General features: G+C 36.2%; 1 protein-coding gene and 6 non-coding genes across 7 annotated transcripts in view; all 7 read left to right on the top strand.

The window, feature by feature from the left end:
- The first annotated feature begins 6,768 nt into the window (after window positions 1-6,768).
- On the top strand, window positions 6,769-6,842 carry Trnai-aau. Its single transcript has one exon. It is a non-coding gene; the product is annotated as a tRNA-Ile (tRNA).
- A 322-nt stretch (window positions 6,843-7,164) lies between these two features.
- On the top strand, window positions 7,165-7,238 carry Trnai-aau. The gene has a single exon. It is a non-coding gene; the product is annotated as a tRNA-Ile (tRNA).
- Window positions 7,239-8,468: 1,230 nt separating this feature from the next.
- Window positions 8,469-8,542, top strand: Trnai-aau. The gene has a single exon. It is a non-coding gene; the product is annotated as a tRNA-Ile (tRNA).
- A 322-nt stretch (window positions 8,543-8,864) lies between these two features.
- Window positions 8,865-8,938, top strand: Trnai-aau. The gene has a single exon. It is a non-coding gene; the product is annotated as a tRNA-Ile (tRNA).
- Window positions 8,939-10,167: 1,229 nt separating this feature from the next.
- Window positions 10,168-10,241, top strand: Trnai-aau. Its single transcript has one exon. It is a non-coding gene; the product is annotated as a tRNA-Ile (tRNA).
- Window positions 10,242-10,563: 322 nt separating this feature from the next.
- On the top strand, window positions 10,564-10,637 carry Trnai-aau. The gene has a single exon. It is a non-coding gene; the product is annotated as a tRNA-Ile (tRNA).
- Window positions 10,638-22,159: 11,522 nt separating this feature from the next.
- Window positions 22,160-25,589, top strand: part of LOC121384269 (vitelline envelope sperm lysin receptor-like) — a 15,906-nt gene continuing 12,476 nt past the window's right edge. Inside the window, exons 1-3 of the mRNA XM_041514586.1 lie at window positions 22,160-22,305; window positions 22,960-23,009; window positions 24,062-24,104. Of these exons, the coding sequence (XP_041370520.1) occupies window positions 22,971-23,009; window positions 24,062-24,104 (82 nt within the window). The 5' untranslated portion in view covers window positions 22,160-22,305; window positions 22,960-22,970. The remainder of the gene's footprint in view (window positions 22,306-22,959; window positions 23,010-24,061; window positions 24,105-25,589) is intronic.

Below are 25,589 nucleotides of genomic sequence, written 5' to 3'. Positions count from 1 at the left end.
AAACATAAACAAAATAAAAATACTATTAAAGAATTAATTTTAAATGATGGAACCATGGTTAATGGAACTTTACCTATTTTAGAAGAAGAAGTTAGATTTTATTCAAATTTGTATAAGAAAGAAGAAATTTATCAAAATGAGAAAGATAACATATTAGGTTTAATTAATAATAATATTTCAGAAGAAGATAAAAATAATTGTGATGATAATTTAACTCTTAAAGAATTATATAATGCCTTAAAAGGAATGTCTAGAAATAAATCTCCTGGTTTAGATGGATTAACTGTTGAATTTTATCTTCATTTTTGGAAGGACATTGGTCCATTATTTGTTAAAGTTGTTAAAAATATTGAAGATAAGGGTGAATTGTCAAGAACCATGAAGCGGGGTGTTATCTCATTATTTTTCAAGAATAAAGGTGATAAAAGACATTTAAAAAACTGGAGACCAAACAGTTTACTTAATGTCGATTACAAGATTATAGCATGGGTTTTAGCATTAAGAATTAAATTATCTCTTGACAGAATTATCTCCCCTGAACAAACATGTTCTGTACCTGGTAGAGATATATCAGAAAATGTTGCAGCTATTAGAGACATTACTACTCAAAAGAATTTAAGGGTCAAAAATTTATAACCAAATAACTTTCAGAGTGTATTAGATTGATGATGTAAACTACACCAAATTTTTTATTTATTGTTCCATATTTACAAAAACCCACAAATAAACGTCACTCTATACAAGAAAGTCACATGACATGCTGTCAAAGTTGAAGGTTGTCAAACATGGATTTTACACATTAGAACATTCGTTTAATAGTGTGTGAATCCACCCATGGCGCGAATACACTCGACACATCGTTGCCTCATGCTGTTGATCAGACGTCTGAAGAACTCTTGGGGAATGGCCTGCCACTCTGCCATAAGAAGTTGACCCAGATCATGAAGGTTGGCCGGAGGGGCATGGTTATCCCGAACTCTCCTACCTAATTCGTCCCAGGCGTGCTCTATTGGTGCCAAGTCAGGCGAATATGCTGGCCAATCCATCCTGGCGATACCTTGTTGTCTGAGAAAGTCCGTTACCACCCTGGCGCGGTGGGGTCTGGCATTGTCATCCTGCAGAACTGCCCCGCCGCCAATCTGCTGAAGGCCTGGGAGAACCAACGGCCGGATAATCTCATTCAGATAGCGGATTCCATTCAGATTGCCATCCATCACATAGAGGGGGGTCCTGTGGTGGATAGAGATGCCGCCCCACACCATGACGCTGCCACCACCGAACCGGTGACGTTGTCTAACGTTAACGTCAGCGAAGCGCTCCCCAGGACGTCTGTAGACACGAACCCGACCGTCGTTGAACTGGAGACTAAACCTGGACTCATCAGTGAACATCATTCGACCCCACTGAACACGTTGCCACCGCAGATGAAGCGTGCACCAGTGACTTCTGGCCGTTCTGTGACGTGGTAGGAGTGGTGGTCGAACAGCCTGGCGACGGCAGCGTAGATTATTGGCTCTCAGACGATTGCGTATGGTTTGATCAGACACTCGAGGTCCAGTCGCAGTCCGCAGATTGTCACGTAATCGGCGTGCAGTGGTTGTGGTTGACATAGAGCCATATTGGTGATGTAGCGGTCCTCTCTATTTGTAGTGCTTCGGGGTCTTCCCGAACGTGGACGATTTCGAACAGAATTCGTTGCTTGGTACCGTTGCCACAGTCGGCCAACGACACTCTGACTGACACCAAGTCTCAGAGCAACATTTCTTTGCGTATTGCCATCCTGAAGCCAAGCAATAGCCCTTCCTCGATCTTCGATAGTCAGTTGAAGTCGTACCATTATCGAATTTGGAGTGTGCACCGTACACGAACGCAAGCTCCAATTATATGGAAATTCAGCATTGGGAACATGGAATACACGTGCAAAGCGTGCAAATGAAGCGCTTTGTGAAAAAGCAAGTTATGGGCACTTAGCAGACCTTTCGCTTTCGCCCTAATTTACGTGCAAATGTAAGCATGTTTTCGCCATTAGAACTAGTCGACAGTGTCAATGACAGTGGATTTTAATTCATTTATGGGTTGCTTAGACCCACTTTCATCAAAATGGAACAATACCATGCGTGACATTATGGTCTAGCTAATATAATTGACATTCAGAAAATAATCTCGAAAATATCGTCTGACCCTTAAATTCTTTTGAGTAGTATATATATTACAGTGAACTCGAAAATATACCTTTATATTTATTAAAATATTGATTCAGAAAAAGCTTTTCATCGAGTGACTCATGAATTCTTGTTTAGTACTTTGCAAAAATTTGGTCTTGGCCATAAATTTATTAATTGGATTAAAATATTGTATAATGATATTTCAAGTACTATTAAATGTAATGAACATCTGTCCCCCTTCTTTAAAATAGAACGTTCCGTAAGGCAGGGGTGTCCCTTATCTTCGATTTTATGTCACTGTTAGTGAACCTTTAAATATTTTGTTGAAACATTCTAATATTCAGGGAACTACAATTAAAAATACTGATATTACCTCGTTGATTTATCAACACGCTGATGATGTAAACTTGACGTTGCAGAATCAGCAGTGGGTTATAAATACTTTCAAATCAATTTCCCGATACTGTGCGTGCTCTGGAGCAAAGGTTAACATTAAAAAGTCAGAGCTATTGTTAGTGAATGTAGGTCAACCTGATCTGGAGTTTTTTGCTGATATTCCCGTTCAGGTTAAGCATGACGCAGTGCGCGTGCTAGGCGTGTTTCTGGGACCGAACAGAGACATGTGTGATATTTATAACTGGCAAGAGAAATTAGATAAAATACAAAATATATTGAATTAGTGGAAAATGCGTAATTTAACGTTACACGGTAAATCTGTAGTTATTAATACACTTTTAGTTTCAAGAGTATGGTATGTTTTAAATTTACAAGTAATTCCAAATTGGGCGAAAAAAAGGTTGAACAATTTAATTTTAGATTTTTTATGGGATAAGAAACCATCACAGATAAAATACGCTACTATAATTGGACGAATTAATCAAGGAGGACTTAATTTCCCTTGCATTGACTTAAAATGTCAAGCTTTCAGATTAAAATGGCTTAAAAAGTTTTTAGATCCACAGTGTAAGTCTATATGGAAAGATTTTCTTAATTATTTTCTTTTACAGTATAATAGTATGCACCTGAGGCACAGTGTGTTTTTCATAAAACATACCAAACGAAACTTAGATACAATGCCTCCTGTTTATGCTGAATTGTTATTAGCTTTTAATAGCATAAGTGACAATAATAGAATACAACCAGCTATCGTAGAACATATACTTATGCAACCTTTGTTTAATAATGATTTCATACATTCCAATGGTAAATTACTCAAAAATGGTATATTTATTAAATCCGGTATATGTACAGTTTTTGATATAGCTTATTGTTATTCCACATGATTTTTACCTTGTAATGCAATTATTGAGATGATTCATGATATTTTACCTAAAATTAGAGAAAATATTATTGTTGATATGTATAATAGTATTTTATTAGCGTTACCGCAAGAATGGAAAAATATAATAGAGGTTGAGTATTTTGATTTAGCGAATGTATCTTATGAACAATTTTTATCAATTAGTAATGGAAGTAATATAGTTTCACCTATGACGTTTACTTCCAAATTATGTTATACCATGTTAATTGATAAATGTTTTAAGCCGCCAGTATCATTAACATATTGGGATAATTTAGGATATAATAATGAAGAAGACATACTGTGGTCAAATATTAATTCTAATCATAAAATCAATATTAGTATTGATCTTGATTTTCGTTTGGCTCATAATATTTTATGGCCTGCGGATAAATTATTTAAAATAGGAAAAATTAATTCACATTTGTGTTTGTTATGTGGCTTTTTAACTGAAAATATTGAGCATTGGTTTTTGGACTGTCCTGGGTTAATTTCGTTCTTACAAAATATAACTAATATAATATCTGTTTTCTTTAAAGACAAAGGTTTCAGTGGTGATAAATTGAGATCTTGGATATTATTTGGTTTTAATGAGAGTGGTTCATACAATAAATTTCTTCATTTATTGTTTTCTGCTGTAAGAATGACAATTTATAAACGCAGAAATATTTATAGCACGAAAGATGTTTTATTAGATTGTACAACTTTATTTGATAGAATATTTCAAAACATGTTAAACACTCTTTATATACACATGTGTTTATCAAATAAAGAACATCTATTTATTAAGAAATATATTTCAACAAATAAGTATGTTATAATTTCGGGGACTAATGATATTGTTATTACTTGGTGATCTTTATGTTTTTAAAGAGCTATTATACAATTGCATTTTATGGGGGGGGGGGGGGGGGGTTGGGTTTTTTTTTTTGGGGGGGGGGGTTCTGTTTGTTGGGGGGTTTTGTTTGTTGGTGGGGTTTTTTGTTTGTAAGATGTTTTCTTTTAATCATGCATATAATATTGATACGTATGAAGGTTGTTTTTATTTATTTGTAAAATGCATTGTTATGTAAATATGTCTATATTGTAAATAAACACTTTCAAAAAAAAAAAAAAAAAAAGAGGTCGTGCTAATAACGCGAATGTCGTGTGTTCGACCCCCACATGGGCCAACTATTACTTTAAATTTTTTTTTTATAAACGTGTAAATTGTATGCATAGGTTATAATACTATGTCTTAGTGTTGGTAGTGTCATTTCACATTTGTTAATGCAGACGGGTAGTGTGTTCATGGTGTGGTTTTTTGTAATTTTTGTATATATCATACCTGAGTGTTTTATACAATAAATTTAATTGAATTGAACTCCTTTCACCGCGTGTACAGTAGGTCTGCCACTAAGTCAGTCATGTGAGAGTGGCAGTCCTCCTGTAGGCGGTGCAGTACGGATAACGTAGTATTCTACCGTGTCCACGTCGGCCATACATATTTAACGCATTCGTTTATTTTTTAAAAACCCACACCCTCTTCCTCAGTGTGAACATTGTCGGCTGTCACGGGAATCCTATAATACCCGTAACTGAATAAAACACGATTATCCAAATATCTCTCCTAACTGTATATCTATTAGATCTCTCTGTAACGGACAAGTATACCCGCGTGGCTCGTCTAGGTATGATCAGAGATAAGATCTTATATAAAGTATATGTAATATAGCACGTTTAGTTCACTAGAAAACACAACAAAAACACAATACACTTTGGAATCTGTATTAACCATACGCTGACAAATGTACTGCCGCAGTAGTTAATTAACAACAACAAATAATAACAACCCAGAACTGATCACTTAATTAGTTAATCTCTAGGTGTCTAGTTTACACAATATGCTAATCACTTCACCGTGACACAACACCCACACGTGTGATAATTGGGAAACGCTTCCAGGGGAACTTAATTAATAAAGGAATTACAACTCTATTCCTAACTGGTTAATTTTTAATTAACCCTTAACTACTCATTCAGTAACCTTGTAACACAGAATTAATACTGGTACCTATCACAATAAAGACAATAACCTACAGTTTACCTAGGTCCTCTAGGATGACTGGTTAAGCTTTATATATATTAGACAGTGAGCCTACAGTTTACTGCGTCAGATTACCGGCAGCACCGTCTAAATAATATTGGTATAATACAGTATTAAAATATTTAAAGTCACATCAATCACATCAAGGTTATACACAGAGCAGAAATAAAATATTTACCAGTCCGGACGGACAACGATCCCTGGGAGCCTTCCTATGGTTCTCGCTCATATCTCTAAAACCCTAGCTATTTATCATAAATATCCGAATATCGCCTGTGGGTACATCGCGGCCCTCCCCCTATCAAGTGATATTTCCACAGCGACCAAGCCGGCATATTTTTCTTAGATCGCCAGACTTGCTGACGCCTAGTTCGCCAGCAATACCCCGAACGTACCGAACTAGCGGAGGTATTACGTAACTACTGGCCACATGGCCTCCGCACCTGGGCTGGGTGTGTATTAGGCACAGCTCGACCACGGTCGCGCGGAGGTATTACGTAACAAAGTGCCCATCTGGGCTTAAGTGCATATTGGAACTGCACACGGCCCTCTAAAACAATTAATATCGCCACAGGCGAAAACAAAATTAAGAGCATGTTCCGTCACATCGGTGTACACCGACTGTGCGCCACATTTTGGTGGAATGTTTGGCAATAAAAATATTTTTTTCAATCTTTTAAATTCCACCCAGAATTAATTTAATTAAAAAAAAACCCACTTTGATTTCTATATAAAGTTTTAAAATATACTTACCTCAATATTTGCATTGCATTGTACTTTTCCGCACAGCTCTTTACACTGGTTTTACATTAAAAGTGAATTATATACAATTAATGTTATTCTTACGTTTTATGACACCCAATAGCCGATGTGTATTTTTGTGCTGGGGTGTCGCTAAGCATTCATTCATTGATTCCACTCTGACGGTTATAAAGCTTTTATCCGCACCTTTATCATTATCTTTTTTAATTATATAATGGAGACGTGAAAGTGTTTAGTGTTTTAATTTCAATCTGAAATCAGCTTCACTGGTAGACCACTACAGCTGATTTCAATCAGATAGTTTTATTTCTGGATCTCTACTGCAACGGCCAAGGAAAACCCATTCTATTAATAACCAAGATTTGAGCATTAATTATCAACATACACGTTCCACATTCTATATTCGCATAACACTAAGAGTAACAGTCTTATTTGAACGTTTACACCTATCGTGAGGCCTGTTAACTCAGTTGGTTAGAGCGTCGTGCTAATAACGCGAATGTCGTGGGTTCGACCCCCACATGGGCCAACAATCACTTTTTTAAATATTATAAATGTGTAAGAAGAAGCCTTTGTCCGCACCTTTATCATTATCTTTTAATTATATAATGGAGACGTTGAAGTGTTTTAGTGTTTTTAATTTCAATCTGAAATCAGCTTCACTGGTAGACCACTACAGCTGATTTCAATCTGATTGTTTTATTTGATTTTCTGAATCTCTACTGCAACGGCCAAGAAAACCCCATTCTATTAATAACCAAGACTTGGGCATTAATTATCAGCATTCACGTTCCACATTACATATTCACATAACAGTAACAGTCTTATTTGAACATCTGCAATTAATGTGAGGCCTGTTAGCTCAGTTGGTTAGAGCGTCGTGCTAATAACGCGAATGTCGTGGGTTCGACCCCCACATGGGCCAAAGATTGTTTTTTTTTAAAATTTATTTATTAACATGTAAATTTTATGTATAGGTTCATAATACTATGTCTAAGTTTTTGGAGTGTCATTTCAAATTTGTTAATGCAGATGGGTAGTGAGTTCATGGTAATTTTTGTGAATATCATACCTGAGTGAACTCCTTTCACCGCCTGTATAGTAGGTCTGCCACTAAGCCAGTCATGTGAGAGTGGCAGTCCTCCTGTAGGCGGTGCAGTAAGGATAAATTAGTATTGTACCGTGCACGCGTCGGCCATACATATTTGACGCATTCGTTTTTAAAACACTGATTTCTATACAAAGTTTTAATATAATATTATACCTTGATATTTGTATTGTACTGTACTTTGGTTTTACATTAAAGTTAATTATATAAACGTTATTCTTAATGTAAATCATATTTCCATATTTTTACGTTTTCTGGCACCCTATAGACGATGTGTATTTTTGTGCTGGGGTGTCGTTAAGCATTTATTTATTGATTCCACTCTGGATATATAGAGAATAATACATGACAACGAGTTGTTTTAAAATGTATCTAACAAGCGAAAGCGAGTTTGATACCTTTTTAAACAACGAGTTGTGAGATAAATGGTATCTAACGGACACGAATGTATTATTCTAGTTCTTACATATCCTCAAAAAACAGGTTTGAGGCAAATTTTAACATCTTTATCGACTAAAATATATTTACAACCCTTTGCACTTGTAGCCGACTTCCGCGTCACAGACACATTACGTTACAGTGTAATCGATTTCCACCGTGCTGGGTTTTTTTTTTATTGGATGTATAGCATTGGTGACCTGGTCATCACCTTGGAGCAGCCAGTCGTATGTCTTGAAATTGTTAACACACGTACGTGTGTAAACAACTACTGTATGTGTTATTAAAAATATCACACGGTCTTCTCACCAGCGGGTGTGTAAGAAGAAGCCTTTGTCCTCACCTTTATCATTATCTTTTAATTATATAATGGAGACGTGAAAGTGTTTAGTGTTTTAATTTCAATCTGAAATCAGCTTCACTGGTAGACCACTACAGCTGATTTCAATCAGATAGTTTTATTTCTGGATCTCTACTGCAACGGCCAAGAAAACCCATTCTATTAATAACCAAGATTTGAGCATTAATTATCAACATACACGTTCCACATTCTATATTCACATAACACTAAGAGTAACAGTCTTATTTGAACGTTTACACCTATCGTGAGGCCTGTTAGCTCAGTTGGTTAGAGCGTCGTGCTAATAACGCGAATGTCGTGGGTTCGACCCCCACATGGGCCAACAATCACTTTTTTAAATATTATAAATGTGTAAGAAGAAGCCTTTGTCCGCACCTTTATCATTATCTTTTAATTATATAATGGAGACGTTGAAGTGTTTTAGTGTTTTTAATTTCAATCTGAAATCAGCTTCACTGGTAGACCACTACAGCTGATTTCAATCTGATTGTTTTATTTGATTTTCTGGATCTCTACTGCAACGGCCAAGAAAACCCCATTCTATTAATAACCAAGACTTGGGCATTAATTATCAGCATTCACGTTCCAGATTACATATTCACATAACAGTAACAGTCTTATTTGAACATCTGCAATTATTGTGAGGCCTGTTAGCTCACTTGGTTAGAGCGTCGTGCTAATAACGCGAATGTAGTGGGTTCGACCCCCACATGGGCCAAAGATTGTTTTTTTTTAAAATTTATTTATTAACATGTAAATTTTATGTATAGGTTCATAATACTATGTCTAAGTTTTTGGAGTGTCATTTCAAATTTGTTAATGCAGATGGGTAGTGAGTTCATGGTAATTTTTGTGAATATCATACCTGAGTGAACTCCTTTCACCGCCTGTATAGTAGGTCTGCCACTAAGCCAGTCATGTGAGAGTGGCAGTCCTCCTGTAGGCGGTGCAGTAAGGATAAATTAGTATTGTACCGTGCACGCGTCGGCCATACATATTTGACGCATTCGTTTTTAAAACACTGATTTCTATACAAAGTTTTAATATAATATTATACCTTGATATTTGTATTGTACTGTACTTTGGTTTTACATTAAAGTTAATTATATAAACGTTATTCTTAATGTAAATCATATTTCCATATTTTTACGTTTTCTGGCACCCTATAGACGATGTGTATTTTTGTGCTGGGGTGTCGTTAAGCATTTATTTATTGATTCCACTCTGGATATATAGAGAATAATACATGACAACGAGTTGTTTTAAAATGTATCTAACAAGCGAAAGCGAGTTTGATACCTTTTTAAACAACGAGTTGTGAGATAAATGGTATCTAACGGACACGAATGTATTATTCTAGTTCTTACATATCCTCAAAAAACAGGTTTGAGGCAAATTTTAACATCTTTATCGACTAAAATATATTTACAACCCTTTGCACTTGTAGCCGACTTCCGCGTCACAGACACATTACGTTACAGTGTAATCGATTTCCACCGTGCTGGGTTTTTTTTTATTGGATGTATAGCATTGGTGACCTGGTCATCACCTTGGAGCAGCCAGTCGTATGTCTTGAAATTGTTAACACACGTACGTGTGTAAACAACTACTGTATGTGTTATTAAAAATATCACACGGTCTTCTCACCAGCGGGTGTGTAAGAAGAAGCCTTTGTCCTCACCTTTATCATTATCTTTTAATTATATAATGGAGACGTGAAAGTGTTTAGTGTTTTAATTTCAATCTGAAATCAGCTTCACTGGTAGACCACTACAGCTGATTTCAATCAGATAGTTTTATTTCTGGATCTCTACTGCAACGGCCAAGAAAACCCATTCTATTAATAACCAAGATTTGAGCATTAATTATCAACATACACGTTCCACATTCTATATTCACATAACACTAAGAGTAACAGTCTTATTTGAACGTTTACACCTATCGTGAGGCCTGTTAGCTCAGTTGGTTAGAGCGTCGTGCTAATAACGCGAATGTCGTGGGTTCGACCCCCACATGGGCCAACAATCACTTTTTTAAATATTATAAATGTGTAAGAAGAAGCCTTTGTCCGCACCTTTATCATTATCTTTTAATTATATAATGGAGACGTTGAAGTGTTTTAGTGTTTTTAATTTCAATCTGAAATCAGCTTCACTGGTAGACCACTACAGCTGATTTCAATCTGATTGTTTTATTTGATTTTCTGGATCTCTACTGCAACGGCCAAGAAAACCCCATTCTATTAATAACCAAGACTTGGGCATTAATTATCAGCATTCACGTTCCAGATTACATATTCACATAACAGTAACAGTCTTATTTGAACATCTGCAATTATTGTGAGGCCTGTTAGCTCACTTGGTTAGAGCGTCGTGCTAATAACGCGAATGTAGTGGGTTCGACCCCCACATGGGCCAACGATTAGGTTTAAAAAATTTTTTTATTAACATGTAAAGTGTATGCATAGCTTAATAATACTATGTCTTAGTGTTGGGGGTGTCATTTCATATTTGTTAATGCAGACGGGTAGTGAGTTCATGGTGTTTTTTTGTAATTTTTGTGTATAGTGTTTTATACAATAAATTGAATTAAATTGAATTTCTGCACCGCCTGTATAGTAAATCTACCACTAAGTCAGTCATGTGAGAGTGGCAGTCCTCCTGCAGGCGTTGCAGTAAGGATCACGTAGTATTGTACCGTGTCCACGTCGGCCATACATATTTAACGCATTCGTTTATTAAAAAAACGGAACCGCCTCCTCAGTGTGAACATTGTCGGTGTACACTGACTGTGCGCCACATTTTGGTGGAATGTAATTATCTGAAGGCGACGAGAACCGGTATATTAGGCAATAAAAATATTTTTTGGAATCTTTTAAATTCCACCCAGAATTAATTTTAAAGTTTTTAAAACACTTTTATTTCTATATAAAGTTTTAAAATATACTAACCTTGATATTTGTATTGTATCGTACAGCTATTTACACTGTTGTTTTACATTAAAGTTAATTATATAAACGTTATTCTTACTGTAAATAATATTTCCATATTCTTAGCCGATGTGTATTTTTGTGCTGGGGTGTCGTTAAACATTCATTCATTGATTACATTCTGATGCATTCCCAGTCTGGAGCTCGTCACGGTAAGACGTGTTTGTGCACACTGCACGTGCTTTCGCGGCTCGACTTGGGGATCATTCACTTTTGTTGTTTTTATCAGCAAAGTTATTCATTAAAAGTCTTGTCAGCAGGGGACATGTTTAACACACACATATATATATAACATTAGTTAATCAAAGTTCCCTCATATACTTGCATCCTTGATTTTTATCAATGTCCGACACCAAAACTATCTAACCTTCACCGAGTCTAAATGGGTTAATTAACGGATTGTGTTATATATGGTATTAATGAAGACCCTCCTGCCTCCTACAAAACTGTATTACTCTATGTAGATGACTTGAAAGGAATACAAGGACAACGACCAAAACTAGTATTATGAAATATGTCTATAACCGTCTCATTTGGACATTGATACTTATCGTGAGGCCTGTTAGCTCAGTTGGTTAGAGCGTTGGGGACTTCCGGTTTGGGTTTTGTCGATGGAGGACATGTTTTACTTCGGCTCTCGTTTTGGAATTTTTTGAAAGTGTTTTTTGAATTGAGAAGGTGTTTGTTTTCGAATTTATTTGAAAACCAGTGGAGATGAGTAAGGGTGGCGATATGGAGAAGGAGGAAGTAAAGAAAGTGGTCTTCAAGAAGGATTGCACGGTCGTCGTTGATGTCGGTGACAATAGAAAGATGGCGGCTGGCGACTTGATTAAATTCCTTAGTGAACAGGTTGGTGATGTGATTCATGCGTTGTGCCAAAGGGACCTGACAGGTATGAAGTGACTGTGGATGATGTTGTACAGGCGAGGATCATTTCGGATAATGATTCCCTGGAACTAAATGGCATGAAAATGAAGGCGAGGTTGTTACATTCGGACAGTGTTGTTGTTTCCTTTTTGCACTTGCCAGCATATATTTCGGACGAAGAGATAGAGGAGAAATTGAAATTGGTGAACATTGAATTAATAACACCTATTTACAGGCGATTCTACAAGGGTACTCGCATTGCAGATGGAACCAGGTACGTGCGTGTTAAATTTCCACCTGACGTAAAGAGTTTACCTTATTCGATGAAATTTAACACTGTTGAAGGTGTGGAGTTATTTCGTGTGTTGCATGACAATCAAATAAAGGTGTGCTATAACTGTATGTCGGATAGTTACATGATTCGGGATTGCCCGAATATCACATGTAATTTCTGCAAAGAGAAGGGACATATTGCCAGAAATTGTAAGAAAACATTTCTGTGTGAAAAATGTGGAAATAAAGAGGATGTGTGTGTATGCAGTGTGAATGAATACGACAGCGAGCATGTGGATGGCAGTGACAGCGACAGTACTGATGATGATAGAATGCAAGAAGAAACCCAGGCAAGCCATGAACAAGTCAAAGTATGCAAGGGTAACCAAGCTGAGAGGAGAAATGATCACAAAGATGCATCACAGAGTTCGAGAAATGACAACCAGTATGCAAACTGTAACATCTGGAAACCCATTGCTCCTGCTTGGTGATTTTAATGCTAGAACCAGTTGCTCCCCTGATTACACTACTGTTGATGATAATGTTTATATTGACGATGAAGAATTAAATAATTTCCTGAATGACATCTCAAACCTTGACAATCTTAATATTCTCAGAGAAAGAGCAAACCAAGATAAAGGCAGGGTTAACCAGCATGGTGTTAAACTTTTAAATCTATGTAAAGTACATAATATGTATATCCTTAATGGTAGATGTGGAACTGACAAACATGTTGCCAAAACCACAAGCAAAGACTGTAGTTTAATTGATTATGCCATAGGTACTCACCATATTTTCAAAAATGTAACAAGTTTTCAAATCTGTGATTTTGACCCACTTCTGTCAGATATCCATTGTGCAGTAACACTTACCTATTCATGAAAATACAACCATGACCCATTTAACCCTGTTGATAATAATAATGATTTAATTAGAGAAACCGCTCGCAAGTGGGTTCCTAATAAACGTGAAGAATGTTTTAAAAAACCATTGACACGAACACAGTCCAACAGATATCCTTAGCTCTTGACGACGAAAATATTAATTCGAAAACACGTGTGACTAACGCAGCCGACATGTTAAAAAATATATTTTTAGACACTGCGGACTCGACATTCGGTCACGTGCATGCACACAATAACAGAAATAAAAGGTCAGCGCCCAACAAGCAACCTTGGTTTGGGACATTGTGTAAAAAATTACGACGGAAGTATCATGAAGCTAAAACATTATATGCAAAAAATAAAAGTATAGATAATAAAATGCTTTTAATTAATGCCAGTAAGTCTTACAAGAAATGGATTTTTAAAACCTTTTCTCAGTACAAATTTAAAAAAGAAAATGAAATGCGACAGCTAAGATCAGACAATCCAAAAGATTTTTACAAAATACTTAAGAATAAGGAACTGCCTAATTCTAGCAATTTAAAATAAACTGTAGCAAAACGAAAATATTAATTTTTAAGGGAACCACTAGAGATTATAAACATACTTTCAAGATCGGAAACACTGTTCTAGAGAATGTAAAAGAATATAAATATCATGGAATTATCTTTACTAAATTAAATAACTTCCGTATTACTAAAACTAAGCTCAGCCAACAGGCTACTAAGGCCATGCATTTTGTATTATCAAAAGCCAAAGATAATCATTTATCAACCGAATGTAAATTAAAAATGTTTGATTCAATAGTCCTTCCAATCTTGTTATACGGATGTGAAGTCTGGGGACATGAAAAAATTGATATATTTAATTCCGTACAAATACATTTTTTAAGACATATTTTACCTATTAAGAAAGCAACACCATTTTTTATGCTCTTTGGAGAGCTAGGGAGACTTCCTATTGAATTAATAATTTATAGAAGAATGGTATGTTACTGGGCAAGGCTTTTATCAGGAAAGCAGTCAAAATTTTCGACGTTATTGTATAAAGTAATGCTAAATGACTATATTGTTAACGGAACAGAATATAAATGGGTCATTACTATTAAAAACATTTTGGAAAACTTGGGAATGGGTAATGTCTGGGTAGCTCATACTTTCAGATCAGTTAATTGTCTCTCGCAACAAATTAAACAAAGACAAACTGATCAATATTCACAAACATGGAGAAGTAACATATCATTATCTTCGAGAGGCAAAACCTACCAATTATATAAGGAACAACTAATTTTAGAAGAATACATTAATATACTTCCAAAAAAACTCTGGAAACCTCTCTTAAAATTCAGAACATCAAACCATCATTTACCAGTAGAAACAGGACGCTGGAATAATATTTCATTAGAAGATAGAATTGTACCCTGTGCAATGAAAGTGAAATTGGTGATGAGTTTCACTATCTTTTCATTTGCCACTTTTTTAGTAATTCTAGGACTAAATTTTTACATCCCTATTACTATACTCGACCAAGTACTTATAAATTCAAAGAACTAATGCAAAACAAACGAATCAGTACACTAAAGAATTTAGCAAAGTTTATAAAAGTAATTATGAATGCATTTAAACATCCTTGATATTTCACATCCCCAACCCCCAGAAGTACATTTTACATATATATTGAACATTAATTTACAAATAACAATTTTAACTACATTTTGTGTAGTTCTACCGGCTAAACAGTTTATATATTTGTATTTTTATGAATATTCACAGCTTTATGTTGTATGCAAATGTTCATAGGAATTAATTCACAATCATTGTAATTTAACTTTTGTATTTCTCTTTCATCTTGTCACGTGTTTATAGAAATATTATGTATATATTCCTCCTACGCCGTTGTGCAACGGCCAGAGAGTAAATAAAGTCTTGTCTTGGAGGAATCAGTGAAGGAAGTGAAAGCAGCCGACATTCGTGACAAGGACGCTGACACCATGACAACTGAAACGAACAACTTTCAATTATGAAAGTTACGGCGTCGGTCACAGATGATCAAACGCCCAGCGAATGAATCGATTCGTCGTGTTGTGTTAACTAGAAAACAAAAGAGACAAGCTGTCCGTGCAAAAGGTGTTGAAGAGAGTAAATGAAGGAAGGATGAGTGAGATAATGCGATTAAATTTATGATAACATGTCCTTATTTAATGACTTTCTTTATATTACAATACACTCAATTGTCTTTTTGTTTAGATGTTTAATTTAAATATTAATAGACTGAATAGGATTGATTAATTAAATATAGGTTTTGTAATTTGTGACGGTACATGCTCTTAATTTCTTTTCGCCTGTGGCGATATTAATTGTTTTAGAGGCCGTGTGCAGTTCCAAATGCACTTACCCAGGTGGGCAACTTTGTTACGTAATACCTTCGCGCGACCGTGCACTCCAATATGCATTTAGTCCAGCTGTGGATGCCATGTGGCCAGTAGTTACGTAATAACTCCGCTAGTGCTGTTTATGACCAGGGGATTGCTCGCAGAATGGCGACAGCCAGTCTGACGATCAGAGAAAAATATGCTGGCGTGGTGGCTGTGGAGAATCCACATGATACGTGAGGTACCGCCTTGTACCCCCAGGCGATATTCGCTGTCTCTGAGAGTTTTGAATAAATAGCTAGGGTTTTAGAGATATCGAAGAGAAACATATTGGAAGGCACCAGGGAACGTTAGTCCGTTTGGACTTGGTAAATATCATTTCTGCTCTGTTGTATAACCTTGATGTGATTGATGTGACTTTAAATATTTTAATACTGTATTATACCAATATTATTTAGACGGTGCTGCCGGTCATCTGACGCAGTAATCTGTAGGCTCACTGTCCTAAATAATTATTAAAAGCTTAACCAGTCATCCTAGAGGACCTAGGTAAACTGTAGGTTATTGTCTTTATTGTGATATGTACCAGTATTAATTCTGTGTTACAAGGTCACTGAACGAGTAGTAAGGGTTAATTAAAAATTAACCAGTTAGGAATAGAGTTGTAATTCCATTATTAATTAAGTTCTCCTGGAAGCGTTTCTCAATTATCACACGTGTGGGTGTTGTGTCACGGTGAAGTGATTAGCATATTGTGTAAACTAGACACCTAGAGATTAACTAATTAAGTGATCAGTTCTGGGTTGTTATTATTTGTTGTTGTTAATTAACTACTGCGGCTGTACATTTGTCAGCGTAGGTTAATAGAGATTCCAAAGTGTATTGTGTTTTTGTTGTGTTTTCTAGTGAACTAAACGTGCTATAATAATATAAGATCGTATCTCTGATCATACCTAGAGACGAGCCACAGCGGGTATAACTGCCTGTTACAGAGAGATCTAATAGATATACAGTTAGGAGAGATATTTGGATAATCGTGTTTCATCCAGTTACGGGTATTATAGAATCCCCGTGACATAATTATTTAAAGGTAAATACTCTTTAGTATTCCTTTTTCTGCACAAATGTATTTTGAATAATTATTTTATTTAAAATACATAAATACTTATGGGAGGGAATGTCAGTTTAAAACAGGTGTGTGTATATTCGATATAATAATATTAAATATTGTATAATTATATTTTAGGTTTAATGGCTTTCATACTAAAGGACAATTTGATTTTAAGATGTGTAAAAATCATTTATTATATTATGAATGTTCTTATAGTTTGGAATTACATATGTGTGTATGAATGTGTGTCAAGTGTGTGCGTGCGTGCGTGTGTCTTGTGTGTGTTTATTTTTAAATTGTGTTTTTATATTTATATTGTTATACATGTATGTGAGCTATATTAATATTTTGATGTTCTGAATGAAAAGATAAAAAAAAAAGAGCGTTGTGCTAATAACGCGAATGTCATGGGTTCGACTCCCACATGGGCTAACAATTTGTTGTTTTTTCTGAAATATTTTATAAATGTGTAGATTTTAGTGTTACAAGTGTTATTTCATATTTGTTAAATAAATCGATCCAAATCTCTTCAGTCGCCAGTTCAAAGCGCGTCTTGAAATCGTTTAGAGCCGAGCAGTAAGAATGCTACATTTTCAAAAACTCATCTGGTTATCTTCTGTGTGATTTCCCGGCACATATTTGTTTTGGTCATACTGTTTTAGTGGTTTTCATATTTTGATATTTATAATTCAGAGGGGGCGGGACGTAGTCCAGTGGTAAAGCACTCGCTTGATGTGCGGTCGGTCTAGAATCGATTCCCGTTGGGCTATTTCTCGTCACAGCCAGTGCAAAACGACTGGTATATCAAAGGCGGTAGTATATGCTATCCTGTCTGTGGGATGGTGCATATAAAAGATCCATTACTACTAATGAAAAAAATGAAGCGGGTTTCCTCTCTAAGACTGTGTCAAATTGACCATTATGATTGATTAATAAATCAATGTGCTCTAGTGGTGTCGTTAAACAAAACAAACTTTTTAAAAATATAATTCAGTGTTTATAAGTCAAAATATATAGCAAGGTTAGCTACTTTTTATTTGTTTTCTGTCGTAGCTTGCTTGGTTATTAACAGTCATTTACACATTTTAAAATATAACAAATCGCGTTAGTTTGTTGAGTTTGGTATTTGAATATTCGCTCGTCATTTGCATCGAAGATTCGAATATGATTTTCAGGTCGAATAGCGAACACTAATTTGCATAACACTAACAGTAACAATCTCTTTTAGGCATTTGCATTTATCATGAGGCCTGTTAGCTCAGTTGGTTAGAGCGTCGTTCTAATAACGCGAATGTCGTGTGTTCGACCACCACATGGGCCAATCATTATGTTTTTGTTTTTGTAAATATTCATAAATGTGTGGATTTTATGAATAGGTTCAGTATACTATGTCTTAGTGTTAAGAGTGCCATTTCACATTTATTAATGCATAATGGTAGCGAGTTCATGCTATTTTTGTGAATATTCACAAAAATCAGACCTGAAGCTTTACAGGGCGATTAAATTTGTGTTGTGAATTAGCTTTATACATGTATTATTGAAACGTTCCTACCTTCAACACACCTGTATTTTGGTTTCATCGTATATAGCTGGGATTGGATATTCCAAGCCATGCAAATTATATTTAGTGGAATCCCAATTCTGCGTAAATTAAAATTACTAGTACATATTTTTATTTATATTATATTTTGTGTCCCCTTCCTCGATGAACGATGGACTATTAAATAAAAAAAATTAACGTTAGAGTCGATATTTGGTTAAGTAGATTTTTTTGGTGTGTGTGATCCCCCACGATATCGACACAACGGTGCTCGACTGTATACATGTTCACCACCTTCCCCGCTTATTACGAACTCCAGCTTACGGGAAGACCCAATGAGTTTATCAACGAAAAGGGTAAGCGCTCTATCACCGATACCACATTTAACTGCCTGTTAAGTCACAAGGGTGTGCAGCGTCGATGACGACGACAAAAAAAAAAATCACACAAACGACCCCCCCCCCCCCCCAATAAAACAAATAAAATAAAATAACAATCCCAACACACACACACACACACAAAATACACACAAAACAAAAAACCAACCGAACAAAGCGATATATAGATTACTCCTAAAATGGTCCATGGCACACAGATTACTGTTTAAAGAGACTGTCCTGTGTTAACTGCCATTATAAGATGTTTCCGTCAAATACAGTATTTTAACGACTAAAATGATATATAAATATAGAACTTTTCTTGTTTAGAATATCAATGTTTATACATTCAGTGTGTTTGTAAGTAATCCAAACTGGATTTGGTCTGCCAATAATTTCGGAAAAACCAAAAGAAAAACCAAAAACAAAACAAGAAAAATCCCGAAGAACACAAAACACTAAAACGACCAGAAACATTTAAAGGGACATGCCATAGTTTTTTAAACACTAAGGCATATTTTTTACTATTAGATCCGTTTTTGATAACTGAAATCAGACATTATTTAGATCTTAGTGATTAGATTATCCATTTCCATACATTCGAAGTGTTTACGGTCATCCTGGTGTTTTTAATATCACAAAATGCATTTCTCATATTTTTAAAAACGCACGTACGTCTGAAAAGTAACAATTATGGAGTCGAGTTTTAGTCCGTTTTCTACGAAAGAGCATTAGGGCCACTCCGTACTAAGAAAAAGTAGTATTATATCTCGAGATCTCGAGATAACAAGTCGAGATCTCGAGATAGTAAAGCGAGATCTCGAGATAATAAAGCGAGATCTCGAGATAACAAGTCGAGATCTCGAGATAGTAAAGCGAGATCTCGAGATAGTAAAGCGATATCTCGAGATACTCAGTAACTACAATACACCTATGAAGTCTTTATGATAATAATTATTATCTCGAGATCTCGCTTTATTATCTCGAGATCTCGCTTTATTATCTCGAAATCTCGCTTTACTATCTCGAGATCTCGACTTGTTATCTCGAGATCTCGCTTTATTATCTCGAGATCTCGCTTTACTATCTCGAGATATAATACTACTTTTTCTTAGTACGGAGTGGCCCTAATGCTCTTTCGTAGTTTTCAGAGGGTATTTCACCATTTCAAAGTCACAGGCTCATGTTTCACTCAATTGTAACTTTATCCAAATGTGTTACAGGTTTGTAGATTAACTAAACTTAGTGTCAATTTTCACGGGTTGAAACTAGGGTATGGCCCTTTAATAGACAGCCACGGTTCGGATCTCAGTCGAGGCATGGGATTTTTCATTCAGATACCGACTCCAAACCCTGAGCGAGTGCTCCGCAAGGCTCAATGGGTAGATGTAAACCACTTGCACCGACCAGTGATCCATAACTGGTTCAACAAAGGCCATGGTTTGTGCTATCCTGCCTGTGGGAAACGCAAATAAAAGATCCCTTGCTGCTAATCGGAAAGAGTAGCCCATGTAGTGGCGACAGCGGGTTTCCTCTCAAGATCCGTGTGGTCCTTAACCATATGTCTGACGCCATATAACCGTAAATAAAATGTGTTGAGTGCGTCGTTAAATAAAACTTTTCTTTCTTTATTTCTGTCTATGTATTGGAAATGATGATAGACCGACTCACCTTCTTCTTTAACCTCTTTCAGACGTATTTGTTTTCTAGGATAAACATCCTTACTTCTTGGATAGCCCCCCCCCCCCCACCCCTTAAAATCTGAGAAATGTCCCACAAGGCACAACAGTACTCAGCGACCCTCAGGACTACTCAACATGGGGCTGTCTTCCCAAGACAGTCAACAGCGGTCGTGCCAACAAGTTTATCTGTAAAAGAGTAAAACGAAAATCTTAAAATGTTGTCGCCTGTAGAATAACACTGGAAGAAAAAAAGAAGTATATTTCATCCTCTCTTTTTTTTCTTCTTTTTTTTTGGGGGGGGGGGGGGGGGGAAGAGAACTGATTTGACCGTTAGGTTATATTGAAAGGGAAACAATTTCCACGATTATGGTGTTGATTCCTACATCTAGAATTAGTGAATGAATATTTAACGACAGCCCCCAGAACGAAATATACATCGGCTCAGCCTCTGTTGGGTTTCAAACAAAGATAGTGTACTGGATACCTTATCATATTGCGTTGCCTGAGGTTCAGTGGGAGTTTCTTCCTATTTCATGTATTATTATATATATATTTGTTGATCTTTTATTATTTCTTCTACGTTAAACATTGTTTGATCGGTTTAATTGCTAAATACATTGACGTAAGATGTTAAACTAATTTTAAGTAAGAAGTGCAAAAAGTCTATAAAGCAATAAGTCACTGTTAATTGTCCTATCTCCAGCTAATTGTTCTCGTTACTGCACTTAATAAGACCCAGAACACACCGAAACTGGGTTTGGGTCTGGCAGGTATGGCAAAGACACCAACATTAATAATGAATTATAACGACACCCCAGCACAAAAATACACATCGGCTATTGGGTGCCACAAATGGTTCAAAGACAACGGACGTCTGGGTCTGTAGAGCTCTGTAAGTCCCAAAACACACCGAAACTGGGTCTGGGTCTGTAGAGCTCTGTAAGTCCCAAAACACACCGAAACTGAGTCTGGGTCTGTAGAGCTCTTTAAGTCCCAAAACACACCGAAACTGGGTCTGGGTCTGTAGAGCTCTGTAAGTCCCAAAACACACCGAAACTGGGTCTGGGTCTGTAGAGCTCTGTAAGTCCCAAAACACACCGTCCAATTTACGTAATAGCCGAGTACTCTGACCTGCTAAACTGAGTCTGGGTCTGTAGAGCTCTTTAAGTCCCAAAACACACCGAAACTGGGTCTGGGTCTGTAGAGCTCTGTAAGTCCCAAAACACACCGAAACTGGGTCTGGGTCTGTAGAGCTCTGTAAGTCCCAAAACACACCGAAACTGGGTCTGGGTCTGGGTCTGTGTCTGACGAGTATGACAAAGACACCATGTCTGGCGTATTTTGACGCACGAGTCTGTAACGTGTATATTAATATGACAAAGACACAATGTCTGGCGTATTTTGACGCATGGGTCTGTAACGTGTATATTAATATGACAAAGACACCATGTTTGGCGTATTTTGACGCATGAGTCTGCCGAGGTCCGTCCGTGGATGTGTAAAAAAATTGAAATAGTCCAATTTACTTCCTAGAATGCCCTCGGCCAAATCCCCCCCCCCCCACCCCCCCACAACTCCGGCCATTACACCCACCCAACCACCCCATATACATTTCTGCGTACGGGCCTGTGAGTCAATGTTATATTTAAGGTAATCGAATCAACACAAATTACTAATTCTAAACCGACTACAAGCGGCGGTTGAGCGATAACCCTCTAGACTATGTTACTGATCAGGAACGAATCATGGTCTAGACCTGGTGAGGGATCGACAATTAACCTAGGAGACACTTTTGACTATATTTTCCGTGGATACCTATATACATACACCCCTACTGAAATGCTTTGTAGATAAGTGGTCGTTTTAAGAAGTTACCTTCATAGCAGGTTCGACTGCTTACTGCACGTGCCGTATCATTATTTTGTTCGCATGCACGTGCTTGTTGTTTTCGAGGTATTGACATAAACATCAATGCTGACAGCAGACAACAGGTTTGTATTAGAAGTGTATACTTTCGTAACTAATGTCCCTTGACTATAATACTATAATTGTTGTATTTTAAAATTAATTGTTTGCATGACCAGTGTTTCTTATTATATTAATTTAAATGTGGTCAATCTAAATAACATTAGCCATACATACTGCGTAACATAAGAAACACATCACTCCTCGTAGTATCAAGAAGCATGTTATTATGTTAAATTAACATTGTTACTTCGCCATTTTGGTTTTTGAATCATTTACTGTTCCGTAACGTTGAAAAACTATTTTAATTTCCACTAATAAAATAACTTGATATCGGATTGATTGATTGCATTTAATTAACATATTATACTGACATCCAAAAGAAACTTTACAAGGCTTGAAATTGTATTATAGATAAGCAACAAACTGTATGGTGAGATATGAAAATATCAACATCTAAATGTAACAATGGACTTTGTGATACATGGAACGTGTTTGTAATGTAGTTTTTAAATTGGTTCTTTTCTATTAGCAACAATATTGATCAAATTATTCAAATTTTATGTATGTAACGTTTCTTTTGGACGTCAGTATATTTATTAATTAAGTTTTATTAATTTTGTACGGCCGATTTAAAGAAATCTTATTCTGATTGTCAACATTACATTCCTCCTTTACAGGAGTTTGAAGCATGCTACATCTAGTCTTCAACCTGTCACTTTTGTCAATGGTGAGTTTTCCAAATATTTACTTAAATGTGTATTCAAGTTGTAGACTTGTAGTTCGATCTGTAAGCATATAAGGGCTCATTCACATCGGATGCGTTACGCCTACAAACATTAAAATACACTTAGACTATACGCATTGTGTCACATCAATTGCGAATAAGCCATAAATGATTATGATTAATTGTAGCAAATAAGATATATTATATGATGTTATAAGATGATCTTATCACATTCACGTATGATCTTATCACATTCACGTATGATCTTATCAATCACATTCACGTATGATCTTATCAATCACATTCACGTATGATCTTATCACATTCACGTATGATCTTATCAATCACATTCACGTATGATCTTACCACATTCACGTATGATCTTATCAATCACATTCACGTATGATCTTACCACATTCACGTATGATCTTATCACATTCACGTATGATCTTATCAAATTCACATCTGGGGCCTAATTCACAAAGGTGTCTTAGGCTCTGCTAGACAACAAAGCATCCTCTTTGCAAGTCTTTTGGCATTGCACTGCGAGATCGCAAAGTTGCGAGAGTTTAGTGAATTAGGTCCATGATCTTACCACATTCACGTATGATCTTATCACATTCACATATGATCTTACCACATTCACGTATGATCTTATAACATTCACGTATGATTTTACCACATTTACGTATGATCTTAACACATTCACGTATGATCTTACCACATTCACGTGTGATTTTATAACATTCACGTATGATCTTAACACATTCACATATGATCTTACCACATTCACGTATGATCTTACCACATTCACGTATGATCTTATCACATTCACGTATGATCTTACCACATTCACATATGATCTTATCAATCACATTCACGTATGATCTTACCACATTCACATATGACCTTACCACATTCACGTGTGATCTTATCACATTCACGTATGATCTTACCACATTCACGTAGGATCTTATCACATTTATTTCTGACACAGTTTTGAAATATGCACTCTGTAAGAGCAACCTTTAAGTTTTGTTTATTTTACTTTCCAGGTGTTTATAGAGCCTGCTGTAACAGCTCCATACATTATTAGAGGTACAATGTTCAGTAAACATGTGCTATAGTCAGGGCTTTTAGATTATAGTAGCACCACTCCCATGGTTAGTGATATTCAATGTTAGGCTGGTAAATAACTAATATTGCCATGCCCGACGGCTAGTAATTTGTTTTGGGTCAAGTCTATTTTGTAAATATGAATATTCTGCCCCTACCCCAACCCCAAGCCCATCTTAGTGTTTTTAAGCTCTATCTCACTCTTTCGGTGACATATCTTATTATTACTTAAAGAAAAGTAGGGCTAGTGGATTTTTAATCGTGGCTTGTACATTTTAAAAATCACTGATCCAAAGGCTAGTGGATTTTATAAAAAAAAATCTAGAAGCCCTGCTATAGTCAAACAATAAAAAATAATAAAAAGGTTTTTAATTAACTAAAAACCAAAACAAAACATACCAGTAATTTTTCATTGTGGAATACGTAGTACGAGAAAATATAGACCAATACCACTCATGAACAGTTGATGGAAATAACTCCCACTGAAGACGCACCACCCAATTTTCAATCGTTATTGATTGAAAACATAATTTATGGCTTATAATGCCGTTATTGCTTTCGCATGTATGAGGTTGCTATAGAACATACAATAACCATATCGGATGTGTAAAATGTTTGATTCAAGTAAAGTTATTATACAGGGCTTCTAGATTATGGTAGCCCCACTCCCATGGCTAGTGATATTCAATGTTGGGTTAGTAAATAACTACTATTGCCATGCCCAATGGCTAGTGAAAAACAAGTGTCAAATTTTGCATTTAAGTTTATTTTGTAAATATGAATAACCTGCCCCCATCCCACTCCCCAATCTTAGTGTTTTTAATCTCTATCTACCTACCGGCCTCGGTGGCGTCGTGGCAGGCCATCGGTCTACAGGCTGGTAGGTACTGGGTTCGGATACCAGTCGAGGCATGGAATGTTTAATCCAGATACCGACTCCAAACCCTGAGTGAGTGCTCCGCAAGGCTCAGTGGGTAGGTGTAAACCACTTGCACCGACCAGTGATCCATAACTGGTTCAACAAAGGCCATGGTTTGTGCTATCCTGCCTGTGGGAAGCACAAATAAAAGATCCCTTGCTGCCTGTCGTAAAAGAGTAGCCTATGTGGCGACAGCGGGTTTCCTCTAAAAAAAAATCTGTGTGGTCCGTAACCATATGTCTGACGCCATATAACCGTAAATAAAATATGTTGAGTGCGTCGTTAAATAAAACACTTCTTTCTTTCTTTCTTTCTTTCTCTATCTACCTCTTTGAAAAAACAAATCCATTACTACTATTAGTGAAATTGTATTAACTAAAGTAGAGCTAGTGAATTTTTAATCATGGCTAGTGGATTTTGTAAAAATTCTGGAAGCCCTGCAGTTATACATCGGTTAAATGTGTTTATTTTACACCCCCCCCCCCCCCACCCCCCTCCTCTCATATGCTTTTTAAAACTGAAAATGTGACGTACGTTTTTTTTGGACT

This window comes from Gigantopelta aegis, chromosome 10, assembly GCF_016097555.1.
Source record: "Gigantopelta aegis isolate Gae_Host chromosome 10, Gae_host_genome, whole genome shotgun sequence".
NCBI lineage: Eukaryota > Metazoa > Mollusca > Gastropoda > Neomphalida > Peltospiridae > Gigantopelta > Gigantopelta aegis.
Note: the sequence above shows the minus strand (reverse complement) of the source record. Positions and strands in the feature narration are given on the sequence as shown.